The following is a 22,398-nucleotide window of genomic DNA, read 5'->3' as shown; positions in this document are numbered from 1 at the left end:
GGCAGACGATCCTTCCGCGTCAATACGGAGACAGTTCTTAAAACTGACATCGACATCTGCCACCCTTAAGATCGTTGTTGCATTCATTCCAACAAGACTCCTTAAGGATTATCCGTACGGCGTTCATCCTTCGTGTCTCCATCGAGATACTTGAATATTTAGATTCAGAGATACCGACTCGTTCGAGCGAAGACTGCACCGCGTTAACGCTTACCAAGCAGTCAGTTGCACGGATCGTGTGATCGAAACTCATTTATCGCGAGTCTGGATACGTAGACAGCGTTCTGACACTCGATAAGCACCTGGATACTTGGATCGAGCGACCCGGACTCGAACGAAATGCTTCAACGCTCGATAAAGAACCTGGACACTCGAATCAGGCGACCCAAATGCGTCTATCTTATATCTAGATCCAGGTACTGTATTCTAACACTTGGTGGGACATTTGGAAACTTGAATTGGCCGACCTAGACGCATCTATTACGAGTCTAGAGCTAGGTGCCAGGCTGTAACACCGGATAAGCCAGTTGGACACTCGGATTAGGTGTCCTAGACACATCTAATTCAAGTCTAGACCCGGGTGAAGAGCTTCAGCGTTTGATAAACACTTGGACATTTGTATCGGGGGGCCCACATTGGTCTATACTAAATCTAGACTCAAACGCAACGCTTGTAACCCACTTGGATGCCTACATTCGATAATCTGGATGGAACTCGACTGGCTGTGTGTTCAGCGGTCGGTGTTTCAACGTCGAAAAGAGTTTCCTCGTGCAGTCTGGTTAAACAAGACCCAGCCCAGGTCGTAATTTCTCTTCTTCAGATGTTCAGGATGAATTATTTCGGCGCGTTTCGCAAAAACCACCATGTACATCTGCGGTGGTTTCATTGCCTCGTAAGAAATTGCGGGAAAACCGCGTGTCAGCTGGAACGAGTCAAGGCTGGAGCATTATCCAGGCGAATCCCGTGCCGACGTGGATTTTCCAGACAACTGTGCATACGAAACGGGACACAACACGACGCCGTGTGCGTCGACATACCTGGGCCCTGCACATTCCGAAATTATGCTTTGTGCGTGCGTGTATGTCTATAGAGCCACTAGCCTGTGAAATATGAAGCGATCGGGTGGGGTCTGTATGTAAATTGGCAAAACAGGTTCGTTCACCTGTAAGTTTGATATATAGGGTGGTTTACTGAGGATTATAACCGTACACGGTCCCGAAATCACCCCGAATCTACGTCTTTCGCAAGAAATCAATCTTGGAACCAATTATAGTTAGGTACAGTCGTGGACAGTACCTTTATATTTGAATACTCGAACTCAGCGACCTGTATTTTTATTTAATTTGGATCTAAACTTATATACAATATATTTGAATATTTCATGTCTTAGATATGTCTATTTAGGGAAGTTTGTCTAATTAAAATCTAGGCTCATGGGCGATACTTTGACATTTCGATACTTGTATCTTAGGACTTGTATTTGAACTTGGATCTAGAGCCATTAGATACGTCCATATAGAGAAGTTGGTCTAACTAAAACCTAAATTTATAGGTAATACTTTCACATTTAGATACTCAAACTTTGAGATCTGTATGTTTATCCAATTTGAACCTAAACCTGGAGGCACTAGATTTTAATAATCAAAGACCTAGATACGTCTATTTAGAGAAGTTTGCCTAACTAGAACTTAGGTACACGGACAATATTTTCGCGCTTGGGTACTTGAACTCTGGAACCAGCATTTGTCTCTAATATACACCTAAACCCAGAGGCAATGTACTTTAATATTTCAAGTCCTCGACACCCAAATTCAAATGTACATTTAGTAAGGTTTATCCGGTCCAAACATAGACACGTAGGCAACAACCCTTTGGCTACTCTGAATATGGCAATCTAAAGGTGTTCCAATGAAAGAGGCACTCTTGCAGGAACTTAAACTCTTGCTTAAACTCTAAAACCAGCATTTGTCTCTAATTTGCAACTAAATCCAGAGGCAACGTACTTTAATATTTCAAGTCCTTGACACCCAAATTCAAATGTTTATTTAGTAAGGTTTATCCGGTCCAAACATAGACACGTAAGTAACAACCCTTTGGCTACTCCGAATATGGCAATCTAAAGGTGTTCTAATGAAAGTGGCACTCTTGCAGGAACTTAAATTCTTAGATTCTGAAACCAGCATTTGTCACTATTTTACACCTAAACCCAGAGACTTTAATATTTCAAATTCTCAACATCCAAATTCAAATGTCCATTTAGTAAGGTTTATCCGGTCCAAACATAGATACATAGGCAACAATTCTCTGGCTACCCCGAATATGGTAATCTAAAGGTGTTCTAATGAAAGTGGCACTCTTGCAGGAACTTAAATTCTTAGATTCTGAAACCAGCATTTGTCACTATTTTACACCTAATTAATGTACCTGAATCTGGGTTACACCTAAACCCAGAGGCTTTAATATTTCAAATTCTCGACACCCAAATTCAAATGTTCATTTAGTAAGGTTTATCCGGTCCAAACATAGACACGTAGGCAACAACCCTCTGGCTACTCCGAATATGGCAATCTAAAGGTGTTCTAATGAAAGTGGCACTCTTGCAGGAACAAATATCTATCCAGGCTCCGCAGTTTGAAATGGTCGTCACCAGTTCACCATGTGCGTGAGTTACCACTGTCCGTCTATTTCGTGGCTAGGCCGGATATTAAAAGCTCCCGTGATTCGGCCGAGCGACGCGTCATAGTTTATGTCACGTCGCATGAAGCAATAACATGTGACGAGGAGGCATTCGGAAAAATGTCCGCGGGCGATTGGCCTCGATCGATGTTTATTCGCAGGATATCGAGCAGTGGAAACCGGATATCGGTTACAGGTGCACTCTACCGTAGGTTATGGGCAATGGTGAAACCTTGTTAATTCGAACTAATTGAGAACAGACGTAGTTAATGGTTAAAGGAGGATTATTGCGATTTGATTTCGTTGCAGCGAAACTTTGTCAATAGGGGTTAATTAAGGACCGTAGTACGGATTAAGGGGATTAATAGCGTTGGATTAGGATAGATGGTAAGGTAGCCGAGTAGGGACAGATGGTATTAGGTATCCAGGCAACTTCCATCCGCTTCGCAGCGGAGAGGAAACTTGTCATAACAGACGAAATCTTACAGGGTGCTTCTAAGGTGGCTAACCAAACTCTGTAAACTTCTGTTTACCTGAAGGGCTACCGAGCAAGTACTACGGTTCCATTACGAGTTATGAACACTTTGTTTCCGGCAATAATACCTCCTCAGGTCATGGAATCGTTCTGTTAATCACAAACCACGGACCGTACATTACAATATTAATTTGTATTATTACGCAATGTTGTTTCATTTGTTAATTATCGCATAATCCGAGACCTAACGTGGAAACTCCGGTTCGGTGGTGGCTACTTCCCCGACGTAATGGTTCGCGCAATTAGCGAGAAGTGAAGCCACGTTACTATAAAAAGACTTAACCCAGATTCAAGTACATACCTTTGTCATCCCGAGAAGAACTCTTTTTTTGTTAGAATTTACTCGAGAAGATCTGCTCGACGAATTGATTCGATCTTTCCTTCGTTTTCTTTTTTTTTATTGGAAAATATGTTGTATGATTGTGTAAAAGAAATTTTCGTAAACAAGTACGGTCAACGAAATCAATTCGGTGTATGATTGCAGTGCGAAGATAGCTGCACTATCTGCACAATTCAGGCTCCCATATTGATTCGATGTGACAATGGATGGAATTTTATTAAACTTTATCGCTTACTGATATTGTACCAATTGAGTCACGAGAAACAAAATCCTGAAATATTTCCGTTATTTATCGTTTCGTCGAAAATTTTCGAAGACAAATTTACAGTGTGTGAAAAGGTGCATACACTGATAGGAAAATATTTTTTTCAATGTCAATCATGTATTTTTAATGATAATATGTTTCGATCATAATACGTAGTCGATTTCAATACGAGTTTATCGACCTAATATATTATGACCTTGAATGGTGTAACCTTTAACTGAGAAATTCAGATCCGATTAACGGTTATGTAAACGTGTGAAATAATTCACCTAATTGTTTCCTAAATTAATTGTTACAGTCGTACATATGATACCTGCTCTATTATTAATAGAAGGTCTAAATCTACATAAACATGATTGCCAGCAGACGATTACGAATACCTATTACCGCTATCGAATTATTGAGACAATGTATTAGTTTATCGATATTATACCGACGTTCAATCATACGTTATCAAAGATCAATTTGATTTTGATTTATGGTGAAAATCAGTGTAGGATGTTCATCTATAGGACAATAGGTGTTCATCTCTTAATGTTTGTACAAATTTAATTAAAAGAATATCTTGAAAATGGTTTGTTTTAATAAGCATAAATAATAAAGTGAATTAAAAAAGTTTCAGTTCAAGGTCACTCCAAGATTATAGAATGTTTGGTCGATGAATTCGTATTGACATCGGCTACAGCACACTTTAATAAAAAATACATAATTTCATTAGAAAAAAAAACATCCATGACCTTGAAATAGTGCAAAAAATTTAATTGAAAAATTGTTTTCCTATCGCTCGTTTTCCTTCAATTAGTACAAATTCGACGAGAGAATTATATAGATACAATGATAAATAACGGAAATATTTCGGGTTTTCGTTTCCCACTCTATATAAAATTGACGAAGCAAACACCAACACACCAATTCAGATTCAATACATCTTTAACCGGCTCGAGTTTATCGGGAACTACCGAAGCCGGTGAAGACAATTTTATTTTGCCTCAAAGTCTTCTTTACGAAGTAATTTCTTCGCTCAGGGTATTTTTCCACGGTACATAGAAAAATATATGTTATCTTTCTGTTCCAGGAAGCGAAATACTGTTCCGCGACGAAAGTGGAAATCTTGTGATCTATAACGTGACGTCGCGAGAGCCAAGAATAATCCTGAACACCACTAATGCAGTGAGTGAAACGTTTTGAATATTTTTTTTACCCTTCCTTCGTTGCAAAAGTGTATTTTATTGAACGGTACCACCTACGAACGAATTTATTCGATTCGAATAAATCGCGATAAGTCAGCGATATTTCTCGAGCGATTACACCAGTTCAGCATGACTCAAGCGGGCAAGGGCACTCGCAAATGCCCGCGGGCAGTTTCGAGCGATATCGCGGGCTAACCATTGGTATTTGTCACTATTGACGCACAACACTATTGACGCACAAACACATTGCCATTTCAAGAAACCTCTCTGTTAGGTTAGCACTATATTCGGAAAGAGACGAAAAATACTAAGAAAATCTATTAACTGTATTTCCAAATATAATAATACAAAATTAAAGAAAGATGTCTTTGTAAAAGTTACTTTTGTTTTATATAATTCACTCTTTCAGTGGCCACTGTATTATAAAAACTTTTTCACACACAGTACTAAAAACACTTCATTAATTGTATTTCCAAATAAAATAATACAAAATTTGAAAAACACGTCTTTGTAAAAGTTGGTTCTGTTTTATATAATTCACTCTTTCAGTGACCACTGTATCACAAAATCTATTTTACACACAGTACTAAAAGAACTCCATCAATTGTATTCCCAAATTAAATAATACAAAATTAAAGAAAGATGTCTTTGTAAAAGTTGGTTCTGTTTTATATAATTCACTCTTTCAGTGGCCACTGTATTACAAAATCTATTTTACACACAGTACTAAAAGAACTCCATTAATTGTATTTCCAAATAAAATAATACAAAATTAAGGAAACATATCTTTGTAAAAGTTACTTTTGTTTTACATCATTCACTCTTTCAGTGACCACCCTGTACTACGTACTACGTTACTACATTGATACACTGTATTGTTGCCCGCGAGGGCGTGGCTCGTTGCCCGTCGAGTTTCCTTATGCCCGAGAGTCTTAAACTGCTGCCCGTACGGGCAACTGTTGAACTAGCGTACACGCTTCGCTGGTATAAAATCGGAAAAGCAGTGCTGTACGTTCGTTACTAGATCTAAACAACCAGGAAAATAATTAACTATTGTATAGTGTGGTTCGAAAAATCATTTCGTTTTCCAAAATGTAGAATATATAATTTAATAAAATGTTTATACGCTCTAAAAAAATCGTGTTTCATTTTCATCAAAAAAAAAAAAAACCGAAATGACTTTCCGAGCAACCCAATAATATCGTAATTTTAAGATAAAGTAGGTTTAGGAAAACATAGAAACGTTTAAGACAGCGTTTAACGAGAAGTATCGAATCAAGCAGTGTCGAACCGAGTAGAGTCGAACCGAGAAATGTTGAGCGAAGAATCGCTCGTAAGAAGCATTGTAGAGAGTTGTGTCATAGTAACATTATTCACTGTTATCCAGCTGGTGTCGAAGTATTAATTATTTATAACTGAATAAATGATATACCAAAGTATCGTTACTCTTCCCTTGATTCCAGGCGCTGTTATCGAGTTTCGATCATCAACTCTCGGCCGACGAGAAGTATCTTCTACTGGCCCTCGATTATCAGAAGGTAACGTACCATTTACACGTTACAGAGCGCGTTTACGGTCCACGTAACTTCTAGACGGCCATGAATAGCATCCTCGCTATCGGTGGCCAGGACCGAGTGGAAACGAAAATCTCGCTGTCACGCAGCCAGAATTGGGAATAAATTTCGACCAGCCTGGCCACGAAATTACCGCGTGCGATAAGTTTCGATCAATAGCCGCACCTGCAGCCATTTACATTCGGTCATAAAAGGAAGCGCACGACACTGATAGACGAAAACGGATACAAATTGCGCGATACCGTGGGCACGTGATCAACAGAAAATTAAAGATCAAATTTGTCACGTGTTTGCATTCAATTATCGCGACCGACTATAATATTTAATTACTTCTCAATGCTCTGTATTTCACGCAACCGTTCCCCACTGAAAATCGGGACGACCACCTACCTCTCTTCCTCGACCATTAGTCTCAATTAAACACACCATATACACGAGCAGGAACATATTTGCAATCAATGCAGAAACATTCCATTTGTATTATTACAATTACATCGAATAACGGAGAATTCAAAATTTTGATAGGAGGGGACCTTCACGTGGGAATCGTTCGTCTACGTTTACGATATTTGAACGCCATTAATGAAAATTTAACGGTTTATAGAATATCTGTCGTCTCCTCTGTCGAAACTTTTGTTGCTCGATTTTATCAAATTTATATAGTCGGTGAACGTTCGTATCCATTCGGTGACGGTTGTTTTAATTGTTACGTACGAAAAGATCGATATTTTCTATTCCCCCAACCTACGCGGATTGTTTTCGTTCGATCCTCGTTTTATTGAAAATGTTCAAAGCGTACAACGAAACGAGTTAACGCGATGCTCGTATAAGCAGAAGATTACTATACGTATTTTATTCGAAACGTTTCGAAAATTTCATAAACGGACCGCTTTTTCCTCTTAATCCTTAAATGCGCAGTTTCTTTCGTACATCGCGTATAAAATTGAATAAAATTATTTCACCCGTTGTTCGATATTGACCGTTACTGAACAATGTCTCTAGAAACTTAACAAAAATTTGTTACAATTTTGCATGCACGTGCGATCGAAGGTAAATTCACATTTAATTAAAAGAATTAACTAAATATTCATTTTAAAAACTTTCCACGTACGTATCAATCAATTTACGAACAACGATAGAAAGGAAATAATAGATTGGACACTTTCTTTGACAATTTTTCCCTTAATTTGTGTAATTCGAAACTTCGGTGCATATACAACTTCGGTGATATATTCGAGTTTGAAGTGAACGAATTTTTCGATGTTTTCGCGCGAACGTGGACCATGAAGTTTCGAAACGATATCCACGTTGGAAATTGGGCACGCCGTGGCGTATCGTGGCAAATATACGCACAGAAGAAGCACTTCGGTGCGAGTAGATTTTGAGGGCGTATCGAACCGTATCCGGTGGCCTAGTTTGAGACAGCGGTAGCGAGAAAAAGTGGCAGAAATTGCGAGGTTCGAACTATTTTGGCCGAGTCTTCGTTAACGCCAAGTGCTTCGTCGATCTTGAAAAAGAAAACTTGGCGGCGAATTGACGGTGTATACTTCGGACACGTGTTACGACGTAATTCCAGCTGCAGAATGTTAAGCAACGGGGTGCGTGGAGCACCAGACACACGCTAAATACCATATAATACCTGACATGCATAGCATCTGCGTTGGTCGACGGTATTGCCAAGCCTCTGTGCACGGCTTCCACGACTCCTCACCATTCACCACCACGCATAATCGACCAACAGACCACCATCCTACACGCTGTTCACCCCAATTGCATATATTATGGCCACTGTATCCCGAATCTCTTCCAACCTTCGCCCTTGTTTCGCGGTAGGTCTGCCCTTTTATCTACACCTTCCAGTGTTTGTCCATTTTCTTTTCTTCTCTTCAGTTTAACCGTACGTCTTTGATTTAATTTCCATACTCTGGAGCAGGTGTCTCGATTTGACGTCCTGAATCTTTCTCCGAAGTTCGAACTTTGCTTCAGGCTATCTAACCTCGATCTAACCTCAATCTGTTTATTTTCCAGTGGTGTTCGATTAAATTGTGGTAGTCTAGAGTAGTCATTCTATTCAAGACACCAAGCTTTGAATTTTTTTGCGTCCGAAATTCAAACTTAGGTTTAGTCCACCTAACCTCAATTTAATCTCTTGTTCGAACATTGCAGTATTTGTCTATTTCCCACTGATATTTGATTTAATTTTAATACTCTAGAATAGTCGTTCTGACCAGGACACGCGAATCTTCCTTTCTCCAAAGTCTGAACTTGGATTTAGTTCACCTAACCTCAATCTAACCTTTTGTTCGAACATTGCACTATGTCTATTTTTCAGTGGTCTCCCATTAAATTGTGGAAGTCTAGAGTAGTCACTCTATTCAAGACACCAAGCTTTGAATTTTTTTGCGTCCGAAATTCAAACTTAGGTTTAGTCCACCTAACCTCAATTTAATCTCTTGTTCGAACATTGTAGTATTTGTCTATTTCCCACTGATATTTGATTTAATTTTAATACTCTAGAATAGTCGTTCTGACCAGGACACGCGAATCTTCCTTTCTCCAAAGTCTGAACTTGGATTTAGTTCACCTAACCTCAATCTAACCTTTTGTTCGAACATTGCACTATGTCTATTTTTCAGTGGTCTCCCATTAAATTGTGGAAGTCTAGAATAATCGTTCTATTCAGGACACCAAGCTTTGAATCTTTTTGTGTCCAAAGTCCGAACTTGGATTTAGTCCACCTAACCTCAATCTAACCTCTTGTTCGAACATTGTACAATTTGTCTATTTTGTGGTCTTCTATTAAATTGTGATAACCTACAGTGGTCGTTCTATTCAGGACACCAAGTTCTGAATCTTCTTACATCAAAAATCCAAACTTAAGTCTAATCCATCTAACCTTGATCTGCCCTCTTACCCAAACCTAGCAGGATCGGTCAATTTCCCCATTGTTTTTCGATTTAATCAGGTGTCTTTAATTGAATTTCGACATTCCAGAATAGTTCTATCCAAAACACCGTGTCTCGAATACTCCTTTCCCCGCAGTCCGCACTTAACCCCGACCTTCCTTCTTATCTACATCCCGCAGTATATGTTTATTTTCCATTGGTCTGTTTCTTCAATTTAATTTCGTCACTCCCATAGTAGCCGAACCAGACTGCCCTCTTATCTACAACCTGCAGTATCTGTCACATTCCCACCGGTCCTCCAAATTAATTTCGTCGCTGCGGAACAGTCGCAGTGTCCAGGTCACCGATAAATCTTTCTTTCTTCAATGCCCGAAGTAAATTTCATCCGTCGAACAGGTGTGAAATTTCATCGCACCAACCGAATGTCTCAACGGTTGACGAGAAATCTGTGCGCACTTGGTAGACACACCGTGAACCAATCCCTCACGACATCGTGCTTAGAGCAGCTCGATTTCGTTCCATTTGTAATACAGCATTCGCCATGGTCGGTGCTCGTATTCAAATTCGAAATCCAATAGATTTATTTTAGAATCTCGTTCTGCCACGTCCTTGTTCCACCCGCGTCCCGGTTCACCGTTCCCCGGTTCATCCACGTCCCTCCTCACCCCTGTCCTTTTGTCGCCGGCTCGGTTCTCTGTCAGCCACCGTTCGTGCTGCACTCTTCTCCTTCTATTTGCCCGCATTTCGCCGGCGCACCCGGTCTTCATCCCCGGGTTTCGACTACATTTGTACATGCACCCAACCCACCATTCGACCGGCTGTCCCACGGTGTGTGTAGCGTCAACGAACCGCGGAGTACCCTGTTACCGTTGCACGTAAAATCCTGACTTGTGTACGTCCAACTTGGCCGACTAGATTTCCGAAGGGAGGACTCGCTGGTCCACTTCTGAACTAGCAAACTGTCGCGACCCCTAACTATCTTCTCGTCTCGACACCATCTTCCAATGTTGCGTTCGCAGAGGCTTCGGATTTACCAGCCACGTAGATTCCCAACAAAGAGGTGACGCCACTCCTTTCACGTTTCGACGAGAATAATTCCCGACGAGGATTAAAGAGCGACGCCCACCGTGCCGTTTCGTGTTTGTTGTCGTCCATTTATTTGTCTCGGCGTCTTCTTGAAGGTGTCTTTCGGAATGGCCGTGCAATTGACGATGAAGAGATTGCAATATCGTTCCGCGTAATAATTGAATTCTTGAGAAAGTTTGGCGTCCACAATGCAATATCTCCAGGCATCCTCTGTTCACGATTCAGACAGGAGCAGTCATTCTCCAACGATCCCCTACCTTTTCCACCTGGTACGGAGTCGTCTCGGTGTCTTCGTCGTTGCATTCGGGGAGCAATATTCTCTTCCCTCTCTTTCGTCCGTTCCGTGGTGGCTAGTCTTTTATTTGTCGGACAAGGCGGCCGATACACGAATAATTTCCAGGTATTTTCAACTTTCGATATTTATGGTATCGGCCGCCGCGCCAGCAAACTTTCCGAATTAAAAGAAGCGCGACGAGTGTATGGTGAACGTCGCCGCGCGCGGCTGCAGTTGCGGCGGAGGCAATATTAGTTAAAGGAATTTTAAGGGCCGTATTTACGATATTGGCGCATGATCGTGAGAAGCAGCTATCGTCGGAAGCTGTTTGGTCTCCAATACCAAGCAGCTGTCGTTGAAATGCACAGTACGGGGCAGTGGTTCTCAGACGAGGTACGCGCGAATGCTGATGCTTCTCGGTGAACCGATGTCGTCACTTTCCGGGCACATGTGAAGTCGAACCACAAAAGGGACTTTGTTTCGGTGTATCGAGCTCATCGATGCGATATCGATGTCCAGGGATAATTTTTTTTTTTTATCGCGTTTATTGTATTTTTTACGAAGCATACACATCGAGCGTGCCAGTGACCTGTAAAATTGATTTCCACAGCTGCAAGTGGTAGTGCAGCAGCTTTTCCCACTTTGTTTTACAGAGTACAGTGTGGCTGCACCGATTGACCGCTTAATCTCATTCTCACTGTGAGTCACGCCGGTCTGTCTCACTTTAGTGTGACACGGACACTGTATATTGAATTATTGTTTATTGCGTTACATACAAAGGCTAGCGCAGACTTCGAATGTGCTGGTGACTCGTAAGATTGATTCCTGTTTAACGAAACTGAGAGTAGTACAGGATCCCCTATTCTGTTTTATACAGGGTGTAAAAAATTTCATCGAAATTAAAATTTTCAATTCGAAGCTTTATTTTAGAGAAAATCGACTTTGAATATTCAATAGTACTCGTGTCATTAATTATGGTTTAGTCGGAAGGATCTTGATACAAGTCGTATGCCATTTGTAAATAGCAGTAATATTATTCGTAATATTGATTCTTTCAGTACGAGGTGTTATTACTTATTTTTATTTAGGGTGGATTTAAATAAAAATAAGGCACGTAATTCATTTACTGAGATTACTTTATTAATATAAAAATTGGCGAAAATGTTGTCTACTGTACTTTCCAAATTAGATTTGTACGAACACATTCTAACATATTCTGGGTCTTTCATTTTTCAAATATCAAAATGATTTTCGCTTTTAATCGTGGAAGTCCCAATGAATAGTTGATAGAAACTGCTAGTCAAATCCAAAGATAACAACATACCAAGGAACAAATTATACAAAAGAAGAAGAAAAAAGGACGACGTCTCAACACGAACATAAAAGAGTGGAAATATAAATAAAATATTCAAAATCAATTTTTTCGAAAACAAAGCCTCGAACGAAAAAGTGTTATATCATTATTTCGTGCAGAATCACTCCCTCTTCAGTTGTGTCATCAGTATTAGAACACCCTGTATAGCATAGTGTACAGTGGCAGTGATTGGTCGTTCAATGTCACTCCCACTATGACTCGTGTCAATCTGTCTCACTTTGATGAGGGATAGGCACTGGAGGATGACCTTCAGCGGTCAATAGTTTCTTCCCCGCGTGTTAATTGCAATAGAAACATCGGATTACATCTTGGAATTAAAAATGAAAAATTTCTGTTACTTGTGCATCGGGTATTTTTTCCTTTTTCATCCGTTTACTTTATTCAACGATTTCATTTATAACGAGACACAATACGCGTCCAAGCTCGTAAAGGCACAATACATCGACGAAGGGTCGTGTTTCGCGACCCAGGCTCGGTGACGTAGACTCGACCCGACCCGACCCGACCCGACCCGACACGTAGTTTTTATATTTAAAACGGAGTAAAAAAAAACAATATATGTTTACATAGACGGGTCGAGAGGCGGGTCGCGCTCCTCCTTTTTGCGAGGGCGGATTTTGATCTCTCTATTTTTTGGAATTAAAATGGAGCGCGGAGTTGGCGCGACACGCGTGGCGCGGTATCACCACCGCGTGATTAATCATAATGATTAATGTCGTCTCGCGCAGTAATTAATGCGTGTTATTAATGAAAAATGTTATTATTACGAGCGGTTACTTGAAGGGAGTAAGTAAAGCGAGTTACAGCGACGATCGCGACGATAAATCACACTCGTTTAAATGCGATCGCGATGCAACGAAATGTAATCACCGTGGAACGATAATTCGAAGGTTACGCGGTGGCGCGAACCAAGTAGAACGAACGTGGAAAATTGGGAAATTTGAAACGAGCGCGCGAAAAGGGAGCGAATCGACGGGGAGAGGGGAGACAAAAAAAGAAAGAAATTTTAAGGGTGAAATGAACCGAACGAAATTCAAACGATCGGACATTAACAAACACGAAGGAAGCGAGCAATCAAACGTGGCCAAACGGAAGCGTCGTTTCAATTCTGTAAAATAAATATAACGCGGTGGCGAAGCGAGCGAGGCGAGAAATAATACTAATTGGCGCCAGCAACATGCACAATGGTCGTCTAACGAATTTCCGGTCGGGAGTGTACATACGTAGACGAGTTTGCTGATTATTGGAATTTTCCATGCGGCGTCAGAGAAACGCTGCAACGAGGGGCCAAAAACGAGCGCAACGAAAGAGAATATTGCTGTGCCACCATCCGGTCTTTGCATCATTAGGGGACGCCCCGCGCTTGTACGATACCATGTCACGTTGCACGCTGCATAATGTGTACCTTCTGCGTCGAGTTTTATCTTCCGACGAACGTCGCGCACCGTGCGTTTAATGAAGTCACGCGGCGCAGCTCAAACATTCAAGGCGGAAAATCGGCTATGCCGCGAACCCCGCTCATTAACGCTAGACTTGCTACTTTCACCTACAGACAATTCTTTCCCATCACTTTTGTTTATATAACGAAAAAATTCCACGAGGAAGTTCGGGGCATTGTTTGTTCGAGCTGCGTCTTTGTTTCCATTGTGGCGGGGCTTTTCTTTAACAATCCCTATCCCGAAGATCGAATGGAGCATTATAGTGGAGAAAAAGTCGAACTTTGATCGACAGAGAACGCACGTTTGAAAGTTCGCGCTCTTTATCCTTGAGATACGGCAATGGGCGGGGCGAAGTGACGAGAGAGAGAGCGGTGGGAGTAGACAATCGGTGCGGTGGGGGTAATCGGTCGATGGCCTTGAACGACCAATATTTTCCACGCCTAGTCCTCTCTCGAAGATCGAATGGAGCATTGTAGTCGAGAAAAAGTCGAACTTTGAGCGACAGAGAACGTATGTTTGAATGTTCGCGCTCTTTATCCTTGAGATACGGTAATGGGCGGGGCGAAGCGACGAGAGATAGAGTGGTGGGAGTAGACGATAGGTGCGGTGGGGGTAATCGGTCGATGACCTTGAACGACCAATATTTTACACGCCTAGTCCTCTCTCGAAGATCGAATGGAGCATTGTAGTCGAACTTTGAGCGACAGAGAACGTACGTTTGAAAGTTCGCGCTCTTTATCCTTGAGCTACAGTAATGGGCGGGGCGAAGCGACGAGAGATAGAGCGGTGGGAGTAGACGATCGGTGCGGTGGGGGTAATCGGTCGATGACCTTGAGCGGCCAATATTTTCCGTGGCGTAATCTTTAGACGGTAAGTGATCTCTGTGATCGTAAAGTACACTTTCACGCGTCTGCAGATTTGCTTGTATACGAGAGCCGCAACTACCGTTTCAAACTAGAGGAAGTACCATTCAAACTTCAGAACATAGCCTAAGCTTAAAATGCAGCGTAATAGGAGTTTGTTTTAAAGTTGCGGTCACGTAACGACATAGTAGTTCGAGAAGGTAATTTTTCATTTTTATTTACATAATAACTCGATGCAATTGTTGTGTCCCGCGTTAGTTTAAATAAACACGATGATAAACGTCGGATGTAGCGATAATGCAGTCTGGTGGTTATCGGCGCGCGCTTTCACGATACAATGCATTGTGCTTTTTACGTGTCCAATAAACGCGAGCGCGTAAAGTATTAATCACAGTGGCGATCAAGCTGTTGTAAATGTAAAAGATAAAACGCGGCTGATCGAACGATACTGCTCTCGGTTGGATTTTTTTTGTGGACGAAGCTAAATAATGTAGTAACAATGATAATGATGTGTTTATAACCAAAAGTATATTTCTTTATTTAAAAATCAAAACGCGTTGTTATCGAAGCTTGCCCGACAATATATACTTGGATTAGGCCAAAGTGTATATCTTTTGTAGTTTTTCAATAAATACTTAGAAGTGTATGTTCGAGTTAAATGGAGTTTAGTTTCCACAATCAAAGTGTCTCGAGTCTTTTGCAGTTATTTAAATATTGTCAATCGTTCTAGCCTTGCATTAGGTAGGCTCAGGTGCATAAAAAGCATTCAACCATTTCTCAAGGGCTAAAATGTTTTTACCGCGTCGAGGTTCCGCAATTCAATTGTCTCAAGTACTTTGCATATCGTTCAAATACTGTTCAGGAGTCTAGCCTTATATTAGATGTGTCTTGGTCTTCGTATCTACCTGTTTAATCATTTCTCAAGCATTACAATATATCTGTCGAGTCTAGATCTTGTGGTCAAAGTGTTCCAAGTCTTCTCCATTTTGTTTAAAAATTCTCCAGTAGTCTAATCCCACATTAGACGTGTCCAGGACCTCACAAATAACCATTAGATGTGTCTCGGTCTTCGTATCTACCTGTTCAATCATTGTTCAAACATCATAATATGTCTGTTGAGTCCAGGTCTTGTGGTCAATGTGTCTTAAGTCTTTTGCACTTTGTTTAAATATTGTTTAGGTGCCTAACTTCGTACTACACAAATTTAAGTCTAGTTATCACCCTATGTCTACCTGTCCAATTGTTCTTCAAGTGTTATCACATTGTTCCCGAGTCTAGGTCCCTCAGACAATGTGTCCCAAGTCTTCTGAATGTTGTTCAAATATTCTCCGGAAGTCTAATCCCACATTAGACGTGTCCAGGACCTCACGAATAGGGATTAAATGTGTCTTAGTCTTCGTATCTACCTGTTCAATCATTTTTCAAACATTACAATAGGTCTATCGAGTTCAGGTCTTGTGGTCAATGTGTCTTAAGTCTTTTGCACTTTGTTTAAATATTGTCTAGGTGCCTAACTTCGCACTACACAAATCTAAGTCTAACCATCACCCTATGTCTACCTGTCCAACTATTTCTCAAAGTGTTATCACGTTGTTCCCAAGTCTAGGTCCCTCAGACAGTGCCCCAAGTCTTCTCCATTTTGTTCAAAAATTCTCCGTATGTCCAGTCCCACATTAGACGTGTCCAGAACCCCGCGAATAAATGTACAATAATTCCTGGAACGTTAAACCGTCGCTGTTTAGTCCGAGCTCCGAACCCAAAGTCTTCGAGCGTTCCATAAATATTGAAACATTGTCCGTGATCCAAGATGGCGTTATTTACGAGTCGTCCATCTCCGTGGACGAACTGCCAACGTAGACGTTTGCAAAGATCTCCATCTGGAACGGAACAACCGGTTCGTGAGCGGTAGTAGCCATAAAATAGCCGTGTTCCGCGATTCCGTGCGACGACCATGAAGATTTAATACCGGTGGTCATCATCAGTGGTGCAATGGCCAAGCATGGCGTTATTTATTCAACATTCGACGCCGATAAAACTCCTGGCGCCATTCGATACGATACTTCCACAACGTTATCGCGTATACGCAGAATCGGTCGCAAATGACGCCCGGTAATCACTACGTCGTTACTCGCGTCGTCGAGTAAAAGGATTCGGACGATTGCGGTCGAAAGATAAACATTTCCATCCACCGTTTCTCTAAGGAGCTTTATTCGTGTTTTACGATCTCGAAACTTTACGCGACGATATTCGTTCACGGCGAATCGCAACCGGCGCGGACAATGGTGAAATTGGAGCGAATAGTTCCGTCTTCGAGGATCTCTGTCGATGTTACCGGTGCGTTCTAATTAAAAAGGGGATTACTTCTGATGACATTTTTCATCGAATATTAATGAAAGTGTGTCGACCGAAACGAGATTACGAGATCGAGGGAGTAACCAGGTTCGTACAACCGCTCTGTCTACTTTCGAGATAAAGGAAGATCGATTTCTCCCTTTTTACAATTCCACGAACTTTCGAGCCTCGAAAACATTACGCCGAACGGATTACGAGGGAGCTCGAGAAATTATCGATGTCCTCGCACCGAATCCCCGATCCGTCTTAACATTTACCCACTTCGATTACGCGAACGGAAAATTTCATTTCGTTACATACATTCTCTTAAACGTTGCTTTCCACCGACCTAACTAGCAACGAAAATTCAAGGAAGTGATCATTTTTGAAATTTCTTCTCCTCAATTAAGAACAACCCCGATTCAAAGTATCGATCGATTCACGAATTGACAAAATTCCCGTGATTCGTCGAACAATGAACAAATACATGCGGAAAGTTCGAAATCGATCGGTCGAGCACCGTTCAATGGGAAGAAAAAATATCACCGAGCATCGTTCAATTTTTCGCGGATGAAAACTAGACAGAGTCCTTAATTCACCGGTGAGCTGGCTCATTAATTAATCATCACGTCCACGAGGATGGCAGATGAATGCCCTGCGGAGATTGAAAACGCGCGCATGCGCGTAATAACAATGAACTATAGGAAACGGATGACCGATCAATTACTATGGAAAGCCTTTGACGGTGGTCACAAAGAACAACGGACTCGCGCGAGCTTGTACAACTCGGCTCCGACAAGAAGCTCTCGCGACAAAATTCCAGCGGGAAACCGTCCCATTAAAATGTCAACGCGATCGAGCCCTATGTTTGTGTGTATCGATTTTGCGCCGATCTCGAATGCTCCTCTCGTCCGAGGACCACCGAGCAATAAGCGTTCCAACGATAGAAGCCACGCAGGCTCCACGGTTTTCCTTTTTCTTCGTTTCTTCTTTTTTATATTTTTCTTCTCATCTCTTTTTCCTTCTTTCATCCCCACCCTCGTCCGCAGATATCGGAATTATTTGATCCTGGTTATTTACGATTCGCTGCTTTCCGTTGGAACCGCTTTTCAATAATTGCTTGCCGGGTGAATTATGCATGGGGATCGACGAGATTTCGTATAATTTCGAGGGTGCTTTGATTCGCGAGGTGCGTCGATGGGCTTCGATTCGATTGGTATTTACGTCGAGGCACGCGAAGGAGGTAGTTCGTTACGTAATTTCGTACGTGGAGCAAGCAGGTGGTTAGGAACATCGACGTGCGGTACCACCAATGGAGACGAGATTATTTCAGGAGATACGTTCGCCACGGGATTATCGAAGCTTCGCGCGAAGATTGTTAAACATCCCGTTTACCACATATCTGGAACGTACGTAGCTTTCGTAGGAAATTCACCATCGTTTGTCTATTCGAATCGTTTGTCTAGAGTGGCGATAGAATTGTTGGTACGAAACGAATTTTTGGAGTTTCAGGGAGTATTCTTTTAATTTTGATTGAAAAAATTAGCTTCTTTTCGCGCGTTTTCGCAAAGTAGCTTCATAAATATCTATCGAACCACTGATCTAGAGTGGCGAAAGAATTATTGGTACAAAATGAATTTGTGGAGTTTCAGGGAGTATTTTTTTAATTTTAAATACAAAAATAGATCTTCTTTTTGCGCGTTTTCGCAAAGTAGCTTCATAAATATCTATCGAACCACCGGTCTAGAGTGGCGAAAAAATTGTTGGTACGAAACGAATTTTTGGAGTTTCAGGGAGTATTCTTTTAATTTTAATTACAAAAATAGATCTTTTTGCGCGTTTTCGCAAAGTAGCTTCATAAATATCTATCGAACCACCGGTCTAGAGTGACGAAAGAATTGTTGGTACGAAACGAATTTGTGTAGTTTCAGGGAGTATTTTTTTAATTTTGATTGAAAAAATTAGCTTCTTTTCGCGCGTTTTCGCAAAGTAGCTTCATAAATATCTATCGAAGGGATTTCCTCGAATTTGTAAAAGTGACGAAATTATAGACGTTTAAAGAGAACAGTGTACGACGAGCAGCGAGTGCAACGAAAAATTTAAACGTGCTCCTCTTCAGTCTGGATTTTTTAAACCATGTGACGGTACATCTCGAGTTTTAATTGATGTCTGTTTTAGTTTCAGTTGTCTCTGTTACGGGCCCATGGATTTCAAAATTTGATGCTTTTTTTTTTTATTTTTTTCTAACACTCTGACGACGAAACAGACACGAAAAATCGATGTTCAAACTTTAAAAACTCTCCAATTTTTCAATTTCCGAGACTTTTATTCTTTCTCGATTAGTGCTAGAGTAACTTTCCCACTAATCAAGATACCGTTCGATTTTCTCGTTTCACGCAAGAAAAACGACAGGAATCGCACCTGATCTCGCTTTTCGTCTAAGATTATACAACTCTTGCGATTTTTAATTTTTTCATTTAGAAAAAATTACAAACACAGTGTAAACGTGGATAAATACCCTTGAGAAAAATTCGTACCGAAAAGTCTCGTAGTTTCTTCGGCAAAAAAAAAAATCAGAAAAGAAATCGCTGTTTTTCGGCCAGATTACCAGAAGATCCTCTCAAGCCCGGAGGACTGGACACTATAATGCGTAGAAGGGGACGTAAAGTTAAGTATGGACGGTTGAAGGAGAAGCACGGGTCTAAATAAGCGTGATTCGTACTCCAGTAATGGTGGCACATGGTTAAGAGGCTTAACCATTTCGCTCTTCGAACAAACACTAAGATCCTAGCCATTGGGACGGAGACGGATCTCTTCGCATCTTAGGGATGTAAGAGGTTCTTAGGAATGGAAGTACTGGTTCAACATGGTTAGCCGATGACCTGAAATCGTCTTGGCAGGATCGACTCGAAAGAAGCCCTATCTCAGGATTTAGTCATAGAGTGGGGTAATCCTCACTCTGGAACTAGAACTCCGGTCCTTGCCGGTATCTTAGCTCTTCAACGATAAAAGTCTCAGAAATGAAAAATTCCACATACTCGTGATCCACTATGCGATTTCGAGATACGGCAGGACTCCTACCCATGGAGTCTGCCACGATTTGCGTTCGATGCGTTTCGCTGATCTTGTCTTACGCTTGTACGTTCTCGCTAATCATCTTCCTGTTCGTGTTTACTCTACCATCCTGCTCCGTTCCGTCTTTGTCAGCATACCCGAACTATCGTACTGGCATTCCAATCACGTTAGTCAATCGGGCATCCGAAACCCTTCCACGGTAGTTTACCGGACGCAGTTGGTAGCCCAACTTGAAGTCAATTAACGTCCTGTTATAGCGAATCGATCGAGTTTATAATTAACATCGGCGCTACGGTACGCGTATCGGAGATATTTTTCAAGACGACTTTCATTAGACCCCTAATGACGTTGTAGCGCGACGTAACGGTCGTAGCAGGTGTCGGCCAGCTTCGTATTTCCTTTTGGCGGTTCACGGGGACGATCATCGACCTCTATATCAAACAGAGGACCGGTGAAAAGGAAACTAGTTCGGTCTCACCGAATCTGGCGGAGAAGTTTCCAAAGTCTAACCAGTTTTAGCCAATTCTGAACTTAGACTACGAGAGTTCCCTATCCCCTTGGTCTCTTATATACGTACAATTCACCTGTCGCGTTCCAAGTTCAACGATTAGCGAGCACACGGACGCAACGAAACAACTAATTGGTTTTTGAAAATACACCGATGCCTCGAAGAGCATTTCGGCCCGTGGAAACCCTTCGGACCGCTAAGAGGATTGGACGCGGGCCGTGATCCGGGAAAGAAACGCGAACTACAAACTTTGAAGTTCCCTCGCGCCCAGGAAACGTACCGTTGCGCAAAATGTCGAGATTACCCAACTTAACCGGGATATTGTAATACGATTACCGACCCGTGGCTACGAATATGTTGCGTTGGCTTGTCCGGCGAGTTACACGACTTTTTCCGCTACGTGTTCCAGCTACGGGGAAACTGTTTCAGCGATTATCGACCTTCGCGATATCAGCGGTTAAGGCGATTACGGGAGAAACCACGCCTAGGTCCAAACAGATCCATCGTTTGATCTTGGACTAATATTTACAATGAAATTCCATCACTTTATCCTATCTTCTTTAACTTCCAAGGAAAGTTGTATCGATCCTATAATCGAGCACTGTAAAAGTATATCTGGGTCCGAAAAGACCCACGCGTAATTTCTGTAGGTTTTATTAAGTAGCGTAGGCTTTTCCTTTAAAATTATTTTCACTATAATTAGCAAAAGATGAGTCTAGGATAGGTAATTACGGAAAATACCAGGTCTGGGTCCAAATAGACCCATGGTTCGTCCTTGCACAAATATTTAGCATAAGAATGTCATCACTTTATCGTATCTTTTTTAACTTCCAAGGAAAGTTGTATAATTGAGCACTGTAAAAGTATCTCTGAGTTCGAAAAGACCCACGCGCGATTTCTATGGACTTTTCCAAATAGCGTAGCCTTTTTCTTTTAACGAATTCCACTGTAATTAACAAAAGATAAGTCTAGGATAGGTAACTGCGGAAAAGACCAGGTCTGGGTCCAAACAGTCCCATGGTTCGTCCTTGCACAAATATTTAGAATGAAATTCCATCACTATATCGTCCCTTTTTTAATTTCCAAGGAAAGTTGTGCTAACGCTGTAATCGAGTAACATAAAAGTCTCTCTGGAATCTGGAAGACCTAAGTGCGGTAGGACAAGGGTTAACCCGGAGCATAATTCCTTTTGTTTGCCGCGGGCTTTTACTATTACGCGATTTAGAGCGTCCCTTTGTATTCAAAGTTAGAATTTGTTCGCTTCTGTGTATTCTACTCGAAAAGTGGATAAAAAGACGAAGAAGAACCACGTCTCGCAAACGAACCGTTTTCTCGTAAAAGAGTATTGAAGCTCTGACCAATTAGTAGCTTCTGGCTTCCCCCACTTACCGCCACTACATACACGTGTACGGCCCGTTGTCCGGGCGCTGTACGATGCGCGGAGTGGGACATGGTCGTGTAAGATGGTCGCCAGTCGACGGCGCTGATGTATACATCAAGGGTAGACAAAGTGAGGGAACCCTACACCGTCTAATTAGTCGAAGCTTGAAGAATCCTTTGCGAGAAAACGGTACGTTTGCGGCGCGTGGTTTCTTTTGAACGTTTTATCCTACTTACCGATTAAAACCGAGCGAAATAAACAAAACGAACCTCTATACCGCGAATTTTAATTCAATTCTCTCGTTCGACGCACACCCATCGATCCGTACGGTGAGAATTTTTCCGAAAACGCTTGGAAAAATATACCAAATACGAGTAACGTAAATTAACCGGTAGATTTTGCAATAAATATTGCGTTTCTCGACGCGTACACTCGTTCAAATAATCACGAACGGTCCTGTGAATGGCTCAACGATGCTCTCGGTCTCTTCTGGGTTTGTTTGCTGGTTTTCCATGGGACCGCGACATTTACATTCGTGGCAGAACGAGTTATTGTGACACGGGACGAGATTTATAGTTGA

The 22,398-nt window shown here is 41.6% G+C and overlaps 1 protein-coding gene and 1 long non-coding RNA gene across 6 annotated transcripts in view; one reads left to right on the top strand and one right to left on the bottom strand.

The window, feature by feature from the left end:
• LOC143145623 (venom dipeptidyl peptidase 4) overlaps positions 1-22,398 on the top strand; it is a 290,218-nt gene that overhangs the window by 81,132 nt on the left and 186,688 nt on the right. For all 5 annotated transcript variants that reach the window (XM_076309552.1, XM_076309472.1, XM_076309383.1 and 2 more), the window contains 2 exons: positions 4,892-4,986; positions 6,470-6,544. In XM_076309552.1, the coding sequence (XP_076165667.1) occupies positions 4,892-4,986; positions 6,470-6,544 (170 nt within the window). The remainder of the gene's footprint in view (positions 1-4,891; positions 4,987-6,469; positions 6,545-22,398) is intronic.
• LOC143145958 (uncharacterized) overlaps positions 1-22,398 on the bottom strand; it is a 99,013-nt gene that overhangs the window by 25,686 nt on the left and 50,929 nt on the right. The gene's annotated exons all lie outside the window — the stretch shown is intronic.

The sequence above is a fragment of the Ptiloglossa arizonensis genome, chromosome 1 (genome assembly GCF_051014685.1).
Source record: "Ptiloglossa arizonensis isolate GNS036 chromosome 1, iyPtiAriz1_principal, whole genome shotgun sequence".
NCBI classification, from domain to species: domain Eukaryota; kingdom Metazoa; phylum Arthropoda; class Insecta; order Hymenoptera; family Colletidae; genus Ptiloglossa; species Ptiloglossa arizonensis.
This window is presented reverse-complemented; position numbering and strand designations above follow the sequence as displayed.